This window comes from Mus caroli, chromosome 10 (assembly GCF_900094665.2).
Source record: "Mus caroli chromosome 10, CAROLI_EIJ_v1.1, whole genome shotgun sequence".
NCBI classification, from domain to species: domain Eukaryota; kingdom Metazoa; phylum Chordata; class Mammalia; order Rodentia; family Muridae; genus Mus; species Mus caroli.
Window position 1 is genome coordinate 28,921,884 of NC_034579.1, and position 15,771 is coordinate 28,937,654.

Here is a 15,771-nt window from a genome sequence, read left to right on the forward strand (position 1 = left end):
GATTTCTGAGTTCGAGGCCAGCCTGTTCTACAGAGTGAATTCCAGGACAGACAGGGCTACACAGAGAAACCCTTTCTCAAAACGAACAAACAAAAACAAAACAAACCAAACAAACAAACAAACAGAATAGAGGCTTTTACATTATCTCTTAACATACCTCTGTTTTATTACTGTGTGTTATAATATTTTCTCTTCTAATCTTTAATTTTATTAATTTTTTGTTCTTATCTCTTTCTTATGGTTAGCCTGCATAGGTATATAATTATATTAGCATTGATAGTATTCATATTATAAAAATATATTTAAAACCATTTGCAAGATTAGACCTAAAACTTTCAATGATAAGGGTTTTCCTATTCACTTTAATGTTTTTGTTCCAATCCCCTTCTCCCTGACACATATTGTTGAATACAATTCATATAGTTAAAACTTAAGTTGTTTTCTAATTTGTTCAATCATATTGAACAAGTGTTATGGTTAGTATTCATTCACAAAGTCTAGAATTCCATTGAAGATTTGCTCCTGGCCATGCCAGTGGGTGATTATCTTGAGGTTGAATATCCAACCACTGTGTCACCATCTCCTATTCAAAAACATAGACTTTAATATCTGTGGAAAAGGAGCAGAACACAACCTTTACTCACCATTCTTTGTTTCTGACTGTGAATGCAATGTGACCAGTAGCTTCAAGCTCCTGGATCTTTGATTTGTTATTATTATAGACTGTAAATTTGACCTTACAACTGAAATGAATTCATCCTTTCTTGAATTGTTTATGGAAGTAGGAAAGGGAACTAACTACAGATAAACCAAACTTAGAACAATAATAATAATGAGAGAACACATAGATTTACAGACCAAAGTAAAGATGACAGGCAACTTTGTGATGGATTCAAATCTCTATCTCATTAATTGTTGGGCAGATGATGTCTTGGGCAACTTAATTCTATGTCTTTCAGTTCTGTTATCCATAGGTTACAGTGGTAACCATTTCAAGAGCTGTGTGCATTGATTAAGCTAATACCTAGATGACATTTAGAGTTCTTAGTTGTAGATAGTTATGATTAGAAAAATTATAGGTGGAATTATTTAAGTAGAATCCTGTTGACCTTGGATAAATTTTATGCATCAAAATATTTACAGAAATGTTTTTAAAACTATGAGCTAATTACATGAGTTTGGAATTTTAACTAACATGTGAGCATACATAAATTCTAGGAATCACATAAAAGACAACCAACAAGTACAATGTTGAAAAAGTATTCTAGTCATTCACAAGTGTTTTCTTCAATTATGTGATATAATGAACGCATAACTTATGTAAAATATGGTATGATTTCATATGACAAAATGAAATTATTTTCTTATATAATATTAGGTAACAGACTAACTAAAGAGAACAAGAGATAAGTCAATAAGTCAATAAGTCAATAATTCCAAAGCTAAAGTACAGTTTGATTAAGTGAATGCATATGAAACAGTACAGACATAGTCATTGTCAAGATATGCTAATCTAGATGGTTTAAAATGGCTCAGTAGTTAAAGGCACTTGAGAATTTGTTGCTCTTGTACAAGACCAGAAGAGTTCACCCACATTGAGTGGCTCCCAATTCCCTGTAACTCTAGCTTGTAGAGAATCAGACATTGTCTTAGCAACTCCACAAAAACTGCTTTCTCTCTTCTGTCTATGTATCTCTGTCTCTCTGTCTGAATCTCTCTCTCTCTCTCTCTCTCTCTCTCTCTCTCTCTCTGTCACACACACACACTTACCATAATTAAGCAAATCTTAAAATGTGCTTATCTTACCCTCTATTATTTAACTGCACCTTTCAATGGGAACATTTTTTTAATTACTTTATTTTATACTGTTCCATAAGACTATAATGCAAGTATAAAATATACTGTGAAAATACATATTCATATCTTACCGCCCTAACTTTTTAGTTTCTTTCTTCCATTCCTTTGTCTTTTTTGTTAGGATTCTACTTTCATGTCATGAGTACACCTGTGGTTTTATATTTCTATAAGATCTAAGCCCCACAAATGAGAGCAACTGTGATCTTTGCCTTTCATAGAAAAAACTTAAATTTCATTTAATTGGAACAATGTTTTAGATCTCTTTATGCCTGAGGAAATTAACTTTGTGTCATGCTAGCTTGGGAACAATCAACACAAAACTATAAAACTACAAATATTTGTTTTTTTTCTTTTTTTGTTTACATACGCTACAAAAGCACCTTATTCTATGTATAGCAAAGGTACAGAAGGTATCAAGTTGATGATCATAGCAGACATTACTATAATCAGAAGGAAATAGTATCAGCACAGAAAAACAGAAGAGATTTTAATAAAAATTCATATGACCCAGGAACCTTCACAGCTGAAGACCCAAAGGCCCATTGAAACAAAATCTCATGCTTTGCTATCTTGACAAAAGGCCATCCTTTTCAAAAGGTGTTAGAAGGAATGGTACCAACCTAGCAACAAAAAACTGGGAAAGGCAACAGGAAGGGCACTTCCATTTATTTCTTCTTTTTTTCTTTTAATTTTTATTAGATATTTTCTTCATTTACATTCCAAATGCTATCCCAAAAGTCCCTTATACCCTCCCCCAGTCCTGTTCCCCTACCCACTGACTCCCACTTCTTGGCCCTGGCATTCCCCTGTACAGGGGCATATAAAGTTTGCAAGTCCAATGGGCCTCTTTCCAGTGATGGGCGACTAGGCCATCTTTTGATACATATGCAGCTAGAGTCAAGAGCTCTGGGGTACTGGTTAGTTCATAATGTTGTTCCACCTATAGGGTTGCAGTTCCCTTTAGCTCCTTGGGTATTTTCTCTAGCTCCTCCATTGGGGGCCCTGTGATCCATCCAATAGCTGACTGTGAGCATCCACTTCTGTGTTTGCCAGGCCCCAGCATAGTCTCACTAGAGACAGCTATATCAGGGTCCTATCAGCACAATCTTGCTAGTGTATGCAATGGTGTCAGTGTTTGGAGGCTGATTATGGGATGGATCCCTCGATATGGCAGTCTCTAGATGGTCCATCCTTTTGTCTCAGCTCCAAACTTTGTCTCTGTAACTCCTTCCATGGGTGTTTTGTTCCCAATTCTACGAAGGGGCAAAGTGTCCAAACTTTGGTCTTCGTTCTTCATGAGTTTCATGTGTTTTGCAAATTGTAAGTTATATCTTGGGTATTCTAAGTTTCTGGGCTAATATCCACTTATCAGTGAGTACATAGCATTTGAGTTCTTTTGTGATTGGGTTACCTCAGTCAGGATAATGCCCTCCAGGTCCAACCATTTGCCTAGGAATTTCATAAATTCATTCTTTTTAATAGCTGAGTAGTACTCCATTGTGTAAATGTACCACTAGTAAGAAAGAAACATGCTCCACTGTCTTTATAGCAGCCTTATTTATAATATTTATAATAGCCAGAATCTGGAAAGAACCCAGATGCCCCTTAACAGAGGAATGGATACAAAAAAAATATTGTCTTTATAAGTACAGAAAAACAATGATTTTCAATGTTTTTCAGTCATGATCCTGACCCTGCCTTTAGTGCAACACACTTCAGTGACAAGCATAGTGAAAAAATATGTAAAACATCTGTTATTCTTTCTATTATAAGTAATAAATTTGACATTTTTGATAAATTTACAACCAAATACAATGAGAACAAAGATGAAATTGGTCTGATCGAGGGCCAACATAGTTAACACAAGAGAAAGAGCTGTGAACATTAAAAACAAAGATGATGAATCCTGTGTTCAAAGCTTTATTTAGAAATAGTTGAGCATGTTGCTTGTTAGTGTTTCTTGTTCTATACTTCTATTTCTCTAAAAGCTTTGAGGATATGACAACATGGTGCAGGAATGCCTTTCCTAAGTGTATTAGCTTTAAAATATTGGCATTTTGGTCATTGTTCTGGTTCCTTGGAAATATAGTTTGCATAAGGTTATACCATTTTTAAATAAAGCCTTTTGTTGTATTGATCCTTTATTTTTTTAATTCTTTCTATATTCTGGATATTAATCTTTTATCAGATGTTTAACTAACAAGGATTCATTTTCAATCTATTGATTATTTCTTTTGATATACAAAAATCATTAGAGTTTTATGCGGTCTCATTTGTCAATCAATGACATTGATTCCTAAGTAAATGAACATTTTCCAAAAGCTCCTTTCCTGCACATATATTTTGTTGGGTGCTACCTATGTACTTTGCTCAATGTTTCAGCATTTCAGATTTTTACATTGAGGTCTTTGATCCATTTGCATTATTGATCATGGTAATAGATATTGTTATAGTTTCATTCTTGAGCATGTAGTGTTCCCAGTACCATTTTTCAAAGATGCTGGCTTTTTTCTAGTGTATTTTTCTGGTATTTTTGTTTTCAAACTTCAGGTGGTTTTAGTTAAATGTATTCATCTTTAGATTTTCTATTTTGGTCTATTGATTGCCATGTGTATCTTTGTGATATCACCTTAATGATTTTATTACTATCATTTTGTAATATATATATATATTACAAAATGATAGTAATATATGTATATATGTGTATATATATATATATATATATATATATATATAAATCTGGTATAGTAATAACCCTCCCACCCCCAGACTTGTAGCTCAGGATTTTCTTGCCTGTTTGAAGTATCCTGAGGTTCTATTCCAGTATTAGGATGCCATTTTCTACTCAGTGAAAAATATTGTGGGTATTTTGGTTGGAATTGCATTGAAATTCTAAAGTGCTCTTGATAGGATAACTTTTTTCACAATATTACTTTTACCAATATCTGACTATGGGAAAGCTTTCCCTTTAGTGTCTTCCACACTTTCTGTCTTCAGAGACTTAAAAGTTTTAACTATAGAAGTCTTTTATCTGTTTGGTTAAGTCTACTGTTAAATTTTCTTTAAGATAATTAGTAATCAGAGTGTACCAATGGTCTCTTTCTCTTAAATGTTCCATATTTGCCATGATTGCTGCATGTTTCTTTAGTGTGCATGCTCTGTTTTTAATTATTATAATATTCTTTGCTTAAATACTTCAGTTAGCCTACTCTATCTTTAATCACTGGTGTTCTCCCTTCTCCTTGATTCTTCTACTGGTAAGCCTATTTTCTACGCCAACAGCTGAGTTTTTCATTCACTGTCATCTCAAGTTCTCTTCAGTAGTTCTATCTATTGACTGATGTCAATTTTGATATTCTGATTTGTCTTTGCCTTTTTCATTTAACCATATATTTGTCTTTTCTTGTACAGGACTCAGGCTATCACTTTTAAGTTCATTGAACTGAATTCCTTAAATTATTTTATGAAGTTTATGACTGTTAGGAAGTTATCTGCTTTATCTTTGGATACTTCAAGACAATTTTTAAGAACATTTCTTTAAGACTTTATGAGGAGGCCTGCTGTGTGATTAATTTCATCATTCATTTTGCCTGTGATTTTGTGACCTGGTCCTGTGTGTTTTATGTGGGATTAGAATTTATTTTAGTACAATCTTGTGAAGGATTTGTGTAATCACAGGTAGGCATTGGAGTTTGAAGATGAGACTTGATTATTAGACATTTCACCAAAGAAAGATAGTTGAGTTTCTAAAGCTAGGCTTTGGGATTTAGAGTGCAGGCTCTGTCTGGGTGTTTTAGGAGTAGGTGCAGAGTCAGCACGCAAGGTCTGCTCCAGACACAGCACTTCTTTCCTTTCAATCTGAGCATTCCATCCAACATTTTTAGATGATATAATGTAGCTACACATGAATGTAACAAAATAAAATAGAAGGAATGGAGACACAAGGGTAATCACTACATAATTTTTCTGATTTTTACATTTTACAAATTTAGGTATATTGTGCAGTCTTTGTGCTCTGCATCCCCTCTCAGTACTGTTTTATATGTATTTATATAATAATATGATAATTTCATAATATACACTAATCTATGTAATATATTTATATACTACTTTGTATACACACTAGAGCAGGATATATTTTACATATCTGAACAAAATATTAGCCTAGAAATATTTATAGTCTGAGAAACAAATTTCCTTAGGTTCTCTGGTAATGACTGCTGAAGTTTTTCCTCTGTTTCCATGTCTTTTAGCAAGCTCCATTGCCAAGATTGGCTCAGATCCTCTAAAACTAGTGAATGATGCTGTGGAGGAGACTACAGACTGGATCTATGGCTTCTTCTCTTTGCTATCTGACATCATCTCATCTGAAGGTGAAGAAGATGATGAGGATACAGATGAAGACATTGATAAAGGTACCAAAAGTGCAAAGTTTTATCTGTCATATATATATAGATTTATACAGTTGTATCTAACAGCTATGACTGGGTATTGGATACTCTTGACACTGACTTGCTGAGGGTTCGGACCTAATGAGCAATTGAACAAACTAAACTAAAATGAGGATAGTTATTAGTACAAAAATCACTCCAATACGTTCCCAAATAGAGTGAATTGCTCTCTGTTTGTCTTTAGTCCTATAGTTTATCTGCCATGTGGGAAAGCTATCAAACTAAGTGAAGCATTTAGAGTGGCATTATAGCAGAAATTCTTAATATAAATGATTATAAAACCACAATAGATTACCATCTTACATGGTTATTTGAACAGAGTAGCTATTTTTCAAATTCATCTCTAGGAGTATTAAAACAAAAACATTAAAACTAACAATCAAGTGTTTGTACATATAAGCCATATTAATCATAGAATAGTAATAACTAATCATAAAAAACCTAGTTAAAGCATATATTGATGGAATCAAATGGAGACATAAAATGGAAAGATACATTTTAAGTATTATATAAGTTAGCAGCTCACACTTAATGAATAAAAGTAAATGGAAGAATGAGCTGTATATAAATTGGCATTTAGAGGGTTTGCAAAGAAGAAAGCCTGGCAATCCAGTTTGTTATGTAATTTTTTTAAAAAAAAAAATAATGGTAACTGTGAGTCATCCAAGATTATCCACTCAGTCTTACCCAACAGCACAATTCTGACTATTAAAACCCCTTTTATGACTATGTTGGAAACTGATTTCTGATTTGGTCCTGTAAGGAGGCAAAACAAACAAAAAATTGAAATTGATATGATATATGAGCTCTAATGCAATAACTTGGAGCACTGCAACAAATTTATTGAATTTGTAAAGTGAAATAATCTTAAGTGAATATATATAAACAGGGCATGTACTGTGAAAGTTCCTTAGCAAAGTAAAGCAAGGATCATGATAACAAAAAGCAGTAGCTTGGGAAAAAATGAATACAACATGAGAAAATAGCAAATCCCCACGAGAGGTTATGCTAATTTACCTTTTTTTCCCTCTTCGTTTAGGAGAAATAGAAGAACCTCCCTTAAAAAGAAAAGGTTAGTTTGATTCATTTTTCAGCGTTTTCTTTCCTTTTCTATAATACTGATTTTGAGCATAATTTAGGTGTCTTTCATTTGTACTGTCAGTTAATATGTTTCAAAGAAAAAAAAAAGACGTGTGTTTTAACAATGAGTGTGGAAAGCTTATAATCAGAAAGGCCTACTGCACCTCTTCTAGTGAGCTGATCTAAATATCTTTCAGTTGCATTTTTATTGAAGGCCTTTGGCAGTCCTTTTGTGTACCTCTGTCTACAAACAGACCAAAGTGAGTTGGGATTTTTTTCCATGACAGAGAATTCTGTGGCTGTGAAAAGAGTCCAAAAGTTGATGATGCCCATTATATTTATTTTAATTTTATCAGATTTACTGAGTTAAGCATTAAGTCTCTTTGTATGTCTGATGTTATTTGCATCTCTGGTGATGACAATGATACATAATAGCCATTGGAATGTGAAATATATAATCTCAGGGGCAAAGTCATATCACTAAGTGTATGTATTGCTCATTTCCCAAAAACCAACATTGCCTAGCGTATGTTGATATGATGTAGAATGCTATCTTGTAGTGAAAGCTAAGGATTCTGGCGACTGATCTTAGTTTGGGAGTAGTATGTTTTGTAGGAAATTTGTACATCTTTGGATCAAGTACTTCAAAGGATCAAAGATTTTTACAACCAAGGATATCAAACATCTCTGGAAATATTGAGGAAACTCAAAACTACAAATCTAAGTACACTTGGTGTGAGCAAAAACTAGCGAGTGTTTGATTCTACTGTGATGGTTAAGTTGCTCATTTACATGCCTATCAGATACTCTTTGGTTATCTAATCAGGGGCAGTTACTTTCCAAAGACCAGGATTTCAACAATGGGATTGAATGTAACCAATACAACCAGCCCATATTTAGTTGTGGCTGAGCAGGCTGAGCAGGTGGCCATTACCCTACTAGTGGAGAAAAATTTAAAGTTTTGATTTCTACCATAACAAACAAGAATTGAGTGGGTGAGGTTCCAGTGTAGCAAAATCATCCTGAAGCAAATATGTTTATGAAGTATTATGAGGAGAAAGGAAGTTATTCTGGCGTCAAAAGGAAGCATGAGTTTTGAAAAAATCCAATCAGAATTTAGATATCAAGTTCAGGCTTCAAAATTGATTGAGATGTGTACTTCATGAGAGCATAAGTGTGGTCTTTTCAAGGCTCATATTTAATTACTATTGAATAGTCAAACTTCATGCTAATAACCTATTAATAATAAGAAAATTATAGGTCATATACATGCCCATTTTACTTGTAAGTGGAGAGAAAAATCAATTGGAAAAGTTATTCTTAGGAGAAAGGCAAACCTATAGGAGTACCAGTAGTCTCAATTAATCTGAACCCCCGAGATCTCTCAAACACTAGACCACCAAATAGGCAGCATACACCAGCTGATGTCAGGCCCCCAATACACATATATTAGAGGACTGTCAGGTCTGTGTTTATTCAGAGATGATGCACCTAACACTCAAGAGATTGAAGGCCCCAGGGAGTTTAGAGATCATGTAGGGTGGAAGATGGGGGCATCCACATGGAGACAGGGTGAGTGGGGAGGAGGTGTCGTATGTGGAGCTGTCAGAGGGTGGATGGGGGGCAGGGAATAAACTGAGGAGTGTAAAACATAAATTAAATATAAAATAAAATTATAAGGAAGAAATTGAACAGCAAAATATATTATAAGGTCATATTCTCCCTATGTATAATAATATTTACTTTTTAATTTTTTTAATTTATTAGGTATTTTCTTCATTTACATTTCCAATGCTATCCCAAAAGTCCCCCATACCCTCCTCCCTTTCCAATGATGGCCGACTAGGCCAGCTTCTGATACATACTCAGCTAGAGGCACGAGCTCCGGGGGTACTGATTAGTTCATAGTGTTGTTCCATCTATAGGGTTGCAGACCCCTTTAGCTCCTTGGGTACTTTCTCTAGCTCCTCCATTGGGGGCCCTGTGATCCATCCAATAGCTGACTGTGAGCATCCACTTCTGTGTTTGCNAGGCCCCAGCATAGCCTCACAAGAGACAGCTATATTTGGGTCCTTTCAGCAAAATCTTGCTAGTGTATGCAATGGTATCCATGTTTGGAGGCTGATTATGGGATGGATCCCAGGTATGGCAATCTCTAGATGGTCCATCCTTTCATTTCAGCTCCAAACTTTGTCTCTGTAACTCCTTCCATGGGTGTTTTGTTCCCAATTCTAAGAAGGGGCAAAGTGTCCACACTTTAGTCTTAGTTCTTCTTGAGTTTCATGTGTTTTGCAAATTGTAGCTCGTATCTTGGGTATTCTAAGTTTCTGGGCTAATATATTCACTTTTTAGTAAAATGTCTCTTCTTTCTAATTTGACTTCACCTTGTGATTGTTTTAAAACAAACTTTTGTGAAATTATCAGCTTGCATAAAAGAATCATAAAGTTGTTTAAGTATCTTTCCTCTCCTTGCTGCCCTAATTCCACAAATCAACCCAAAAACCTGCCCAGTAATTGTTTAAGATATATTTCCAAACATAGGTAAAGCCTTAGTCAAGACAATCTAAGGGAATTGTATACCATATTTACTAACATTTAAAAGAAATCCATATTCACGATGTGGAAGATAATTAACTTTAGATTTAGAAGTTGTTTGGTAACTTAGACTGATAATCTCCCTGACGTGAGCCATCATCATCATCTTCATTGCCATGCCTCTTTATGTGCCTCTTTATATCCCTGTCTCTGCCTCTCTGTCTCAAGTAATCTATTGTATTACATATGTCCTTTTCTCTATTTTAATTGGCTGTTAATAAAAACACATCCAGCCTGTATGTTCCTTGGCATTTTTAACTAAGAACCTTTCTCATTAGACTACTTCTTTCTCTTTCTTTCCTTCCTTCCTTCCTTCTCTCTCTCTCTTTCTCTTTCAGTCTCTGTCTCTCTGTCTCTCTCTGTGAGTCTCTCCTTCTCTCTCTCTCTCCCTCCCCCGTCCTTCTTTTTTATTATGCAGTTCTCTAAAAAATTTACCTATGGGAGCCAAATAGTACATACAGCTAAATTTTCTGGCCCTTAATTCTCTAGAAATGTTGTTCTGTTCATCAGTTTTCTCACTTGGGAGTGTGAACTGTGGATATGGCCACACTTTGCTTTTGTAGGAGCATGCAATTGCAGAGAGCTATAAAAGGAATCAGTGCCATGCATATACTTTCTTAAAGCTTGTCAATCTGAAAATATAATAATGTTTCTATTAGCAATATATCTATTTTACATGATAAAGAAATATTTTTTGTATATTTTCAGTGCTGAGAGTAGAGACATACACCACTACGCCCAGTTGCTTGTGTCAGAAAAAGAACAAAAAATTGAATATTGATTGGCTTGTCATATTTTGTAATATATGTGAAAATAAAATTACCATAGTAGATCCACATGACTATAATATTGTATATCAGTGTTCTATTTGTATATGAATTACAGGAATATTGCTCTCTCATTTTTCTAAAGTTTTAAATTAAAACATTTATAATTATGAACAAAATAAAATTACATATATGCCACTTTTCACAAAATGCAAAATTAATTTCAGCAATAGTTTTATTGGTAAAATGTCTTTACCAATTAGCTAACATTGTCCTATATTTCTAACGACTGATCATCAACTCTAAAATAAAAATAAATATAATTAAAGAAAGCATATTAAATATCCCAAAAGAACATACAATAGTATTAAAAATTGACAATACATTTACTTCCACTACTGAGCTTATTATAGTAGGTTCAATTGTGGGAAATCATTAATCATATCTGATAGACAAATGGAGAGACTTATAAAGTTGACTTGTTTTCCAAATATTCTCAAAATAAATGATTATAGAGCCAAAATCAGAAATACATTGAAAATCATGTACAATTACTTAACTTAGACATGATTAATTTCTTAGCCAGAGGTTTTAACATATAGCTATATTCCTGGCTCTCTGGTGTTGGGGAAATTTTCAGTTCTAACCTACTCTGTTTTTGAGACAGGGAGATAGTCCCAAAATCTAAGATAAATTATTAAATAAAGTTATTGTTATTTTTAATGTCATCTTGATATTGCTAGAAAAGAGATCAAAATGCTACAAAATAGAAATGATTTGTTATATGCTTAAATGTCTATAGATATTTATGGGTATAAATATGTAGACATGTATAAAATTACAGGCATATAAAATTAGATGTACATAAGGATTCTTTTTTATCTCTTTTTTAATTAGGTATTTACTTTATTTACATTTCAAATGTTATCCCCTTTCCTAGTTTCCCCTCCAAAAATCCCCCATCCCTCCCCCCTTCCCCTGTTCCCCAACCCTCCCACTCCCATTCCTGGTTCTGACATTCCCCTATACTGGGGCATAGAACCTACACAGGATGTAGGCCCTCTCCTCCAATTGATGATTGACTAGGCCATCCTCTGCTACATATATAGCTAGAGCCACAAGTTCCACCATATGTTTTCTTTGATTGGTGGTTTAGTTCCAAGGAGCTCTGGGGGTACTGGTTATTTCATATTGATGTTCCTCCTATGAGGCATCAAACCCCTTTAGCTCCTTGGGTCTGTCTTAGTTAGTGTTTTATTGCTGTGAACAGACACCATGACCAAGGCAAGTCTTATAAAAAACAACATTTAATTGGGGCTGGCTTACAGGTTCAGAGATTTAGTCCATTATCATCTAGGTGGGAGCATGGCAGTATCCAGGCAGGCATGGCACAGGAGGAGCTGAGAGTTCTATGTCTACATCCAAAGGCTGCTAGTGGAAGACAGACTTTCAGGCAACTAGAGTGAGGATCTTATGCCCACACCCACAATGACACACCCATTCCAACCAGGTCACACCTATTCCAACAAGGCCACACCTCCAAATGGTGCCACTCCGTGGTTCAAGAATATACAAACCATCACAGATCCTTTCTCTAGCTCCTGCATTGGGGACCTTGTGTTGTGTCCAATAAATGATTGTGAGCATCCACTTCTGTATTTGCCAGGCACTAGTAGAGCCACTCAGGAGACAGTTGTATCAGGCTCCTGTCAGCAAGTTCTTCTTGGCATCTCCCATACTGTCTTGGTTTTTTGGTTGTTTATGGGATGGATCCCCAAGTGGGGCAGTCTTTGGATGATCTTTCCTTCAGTCTCTGCTCCGAACTTTGTATCTGAAACTCCTTCCATGGGTATTTTGTTCCCCATTCTAAGAAGGATTCTGAGCTTCTAAGCTAACATCCACTTATCAGTGAGTGCATATCATGTGTGTTCTTTTGTGATTGGGTTACCTCACTGAGGATGATATCCTCCAGATCCATCCATTTTTCTAAGAATTTCATAAATTCATTGTTTTTAACAGCTGTGTAGTACTCCACTGTGTACATGTGCCACATTTTCTTTATCCAGTCCTCTGATGAGGGACATCTAGATACTTTTCAACTTCTGGCTAATATAAATAAGGCTTCTATGAACATAGTGGAGCATGTGTCCTTACTACATGTTGGAGCATCTTCTGGGTATATGCACAGGAGTGGTATTGCTGAATCTTCCAGTGGACCTATTTCCAATTTTCTGAGGAACTGCCAAACTGATTTCCAGAGTGCTTAGACAAGCTTGCAGTCCCACCAGCAATGGAGGGGTGTTCCTCTATCTCCACATCCTCACAAGCATCTGCCCTCACTTGAATTTTTGATCTTAGCCATTCTGACTGGTGTTAGGTGGAATCTCAGGGTTGTTTTGATTTGCATTTCCCTGATGATTAAGGATGTTGAACATTTTTTTAGGTGCTTCTCAGCCATTCAGTATCCCTCAGTTGAGAATTCTTTATCTCTGTACTCAATTTTTAAATAGCATTGTTTGGTTTTCTGGAGTCCAACTTCTTGAGTTCTTTATATTAGATTTAGCCCCCTTTCAGATTTGGGATTGGTAAAGATCTATTACCAATCTACTGTTTGCCTTTTGGTCTTATTGACAGTGTTCTTTGTCTTATGGAAGCTTTGTAATGGTATGAGGTCCCATTTGTCCATTCTTGGTCTTATAGTACAAGCCATTGGTGTTCTGTTCAGGAATCTTTCCCCTGTGCCCATATCTTTGAGACACTTCCCCCACTTTCTTCTCTATAAGTTTCAGTTTCTCTGGTTTTATGTGGAGTTCTTTGATACACTTAGACTTGAGCTTTGTACAAGGAGATAAAAATGAATCAACTCACATTCTTCTATATGCCAACTGCCAGTTGAGCCAGCACAATTTGTTAAAAATCCTGTCTTCTTTCCATTGGAGGATTTTAACTCCTTTGTCAAAGATCAAGTGACAATAGGTGTGTGGCTTCATTTCTGGGTTTTCAATTCTGTTCCATTGATCTACTTGTCTGTCACTGTACCAGCACCATGCAGTTTCATCACAATTGCTCTGTAGTACAGCTTGAGGTCAGGAATTGTGATTCCACCTGAGGGTCTTTATGGTTGAGAATATTTTTTGCTATTCTAGGATTTTTATTATTCAAAATGAATTTGCAAACTGCTTTTTCTAACTCTGTGAAGAATTGAGATGGAATTTTGATGAGGATTGCATTGACTTTCTAGATTGCTATCGGTAAAATAGCCATTTTTACTATATTAATCCTGCCAATTGATGAGCATGGGAGATCTTTCCATCTTCTGAGATCTTCTTCAATTTCTTTCTTCAGAGACTTGAAGTTCATATCATATAGATCTTTCACTTCCTTAGTTAGAGTCACACTAAGGCATCTTATATTATTTGTTACTATTGTGAATGGTTTTATTTCCCTAATTGCTCTCCCAGTCTGTTTATCTTTGTTAAAGGCCTTTTTTAGAAGAAGACCACTGATTTACTTTTATTAAATTTATATCCAGCTACATTGCTGAAGTTGTTTATCAGGTTTACGAGTTCTCTGAGGGAATTTTTGGGGTCACTTATATATACTATCATATCATCTGCAACTAGTGATATTTTGACTTCTTCCTTCCCAATTTGTATTCCTTTGATCTCCTTTTGTTGTCTGATTGCTTTGGCTAGGACTTCAAGTACTAAATTGAGTAGGTAGGGAGAGAGTGGGCAGCTTTGTCAAGTCCCTGATTTTAGAGGGCTTGCTCCCAGTTTCTCAGCATTTAGTTTGATGCTGGCTACTGGTTTGCTGTATATTGCTTTTATTATGTTTAGGTATGGACCTTGAATTCCTGATTTTTCCAAGACTTTTATCATGAAGTGTTGTTGGACATTGTCAAATGCTTTCTCAGCATCTAATGAGATAATCATGCCATTTTTTTCTTTAAGTTTGTTTGTATAGTGGATTACGGTCATGAATTTCCATATATAGAACCACCCTTGCATCCCTGAGATGAAGCCTACTTGAATATGTTGGATGATTGTTTGGATGTGTACTTGGTCGATTTGCAAGAATTTTATTGAGTATTTTTGCATCGATATTCATAAGGGAAATTGGTTTGAAGTTCTCTTTCTTTGTTGGGTCTTTGTTTGGTTAAGCTATCAGGGTAATCTTGGCTTCATAGAACAAATTGGGTAGAATTCCTTTTGTTTCTATTTTGTGGAATAGTTTGATGAGTATTGGAATTAGGTTTTCTTTGAAGGTCTGATAGACCTCTGCCCTAAACCCATCTGGTCTTGGGCTATTTATGTATGTATGTATGTATGTATGTATTTATTTATTTATTTATTTATTTAAGATACTGTTCCAGTGCCCTCTAGTTATTCTGGCTAAGAGTTTATTTATCTTGTTGATATTCACTGTTCCAGTGCCCTCTAGTTATTCTGGCTAAGAGTTTATTTATCTTGTTGATATTCTCAAAGAACCAGCTCCTGGTTTGGTTGATTCTTTGTATAGTTCTTTTTGGTTCCACTTGGTTGATTTCAGCTGTGAGTTTGATTATTTCCTGCCTTCCACTCCTCTCTGGTGAATTTACTTCCTTTTGTTCTAGAGCTTTTAGGTGTGCTGTCAAGCTGCTGGTGTATGCTCTCTTCAGTTTCTTTTTGGAGGCACTCAGAACTATGAGATTTCCTCTCAGGACTGCTTTCCTTGTGTCCCATAATTTTGGGTATATTGTGGCTTTATTTTTATTAAACTCTAAAGATTCTTCAATTTCTTTCTTGATTTGTCCCTTGATCAAGTTATCATTGAGAAGAGTGTTGTTCAGCTTCCAAGTGTCTGTGGGCTTTCTATTATTTATTTTGTTATTGAAGATCAGCCTTAGTCTATAGTGATCTGATAGGGTGCATGAGATTATTTCAATATTTTTGTATCTGTTGAGGCCTGTTTGGTGATTGATTATATGGTCAGTTTTAGAAAAGTTACTATGAGGAGCTGAGAAGAAGGTATATTCTTTT

General features: G+C 35.2%; 1 protein-coding gene across 1 annotated transcript in view; it reads left to right on the forward strand.

Moving 5' to 3' along the window:
* Nucleotides 1-15,771, forward strand: part of LOC110303552 (triadin) — a 130,692-nt gene that overhangs the window by 72,289 nt on the left and 42,632 nt on the right. The window contains exons 3-4 of the mRNA XM_021174666.2: nt 6,111-6,272; nt 7,348-7,380. Of these exons, the coding sequence (XP_021030325.1) occupies nt 6,111-6,272; nt 7,348-7,380 (195 nt within the window). The remainder of the gene's footprint in view (nt 1-6,110; nt 6,273-7,347; nt 7,381-15,771) is intronic.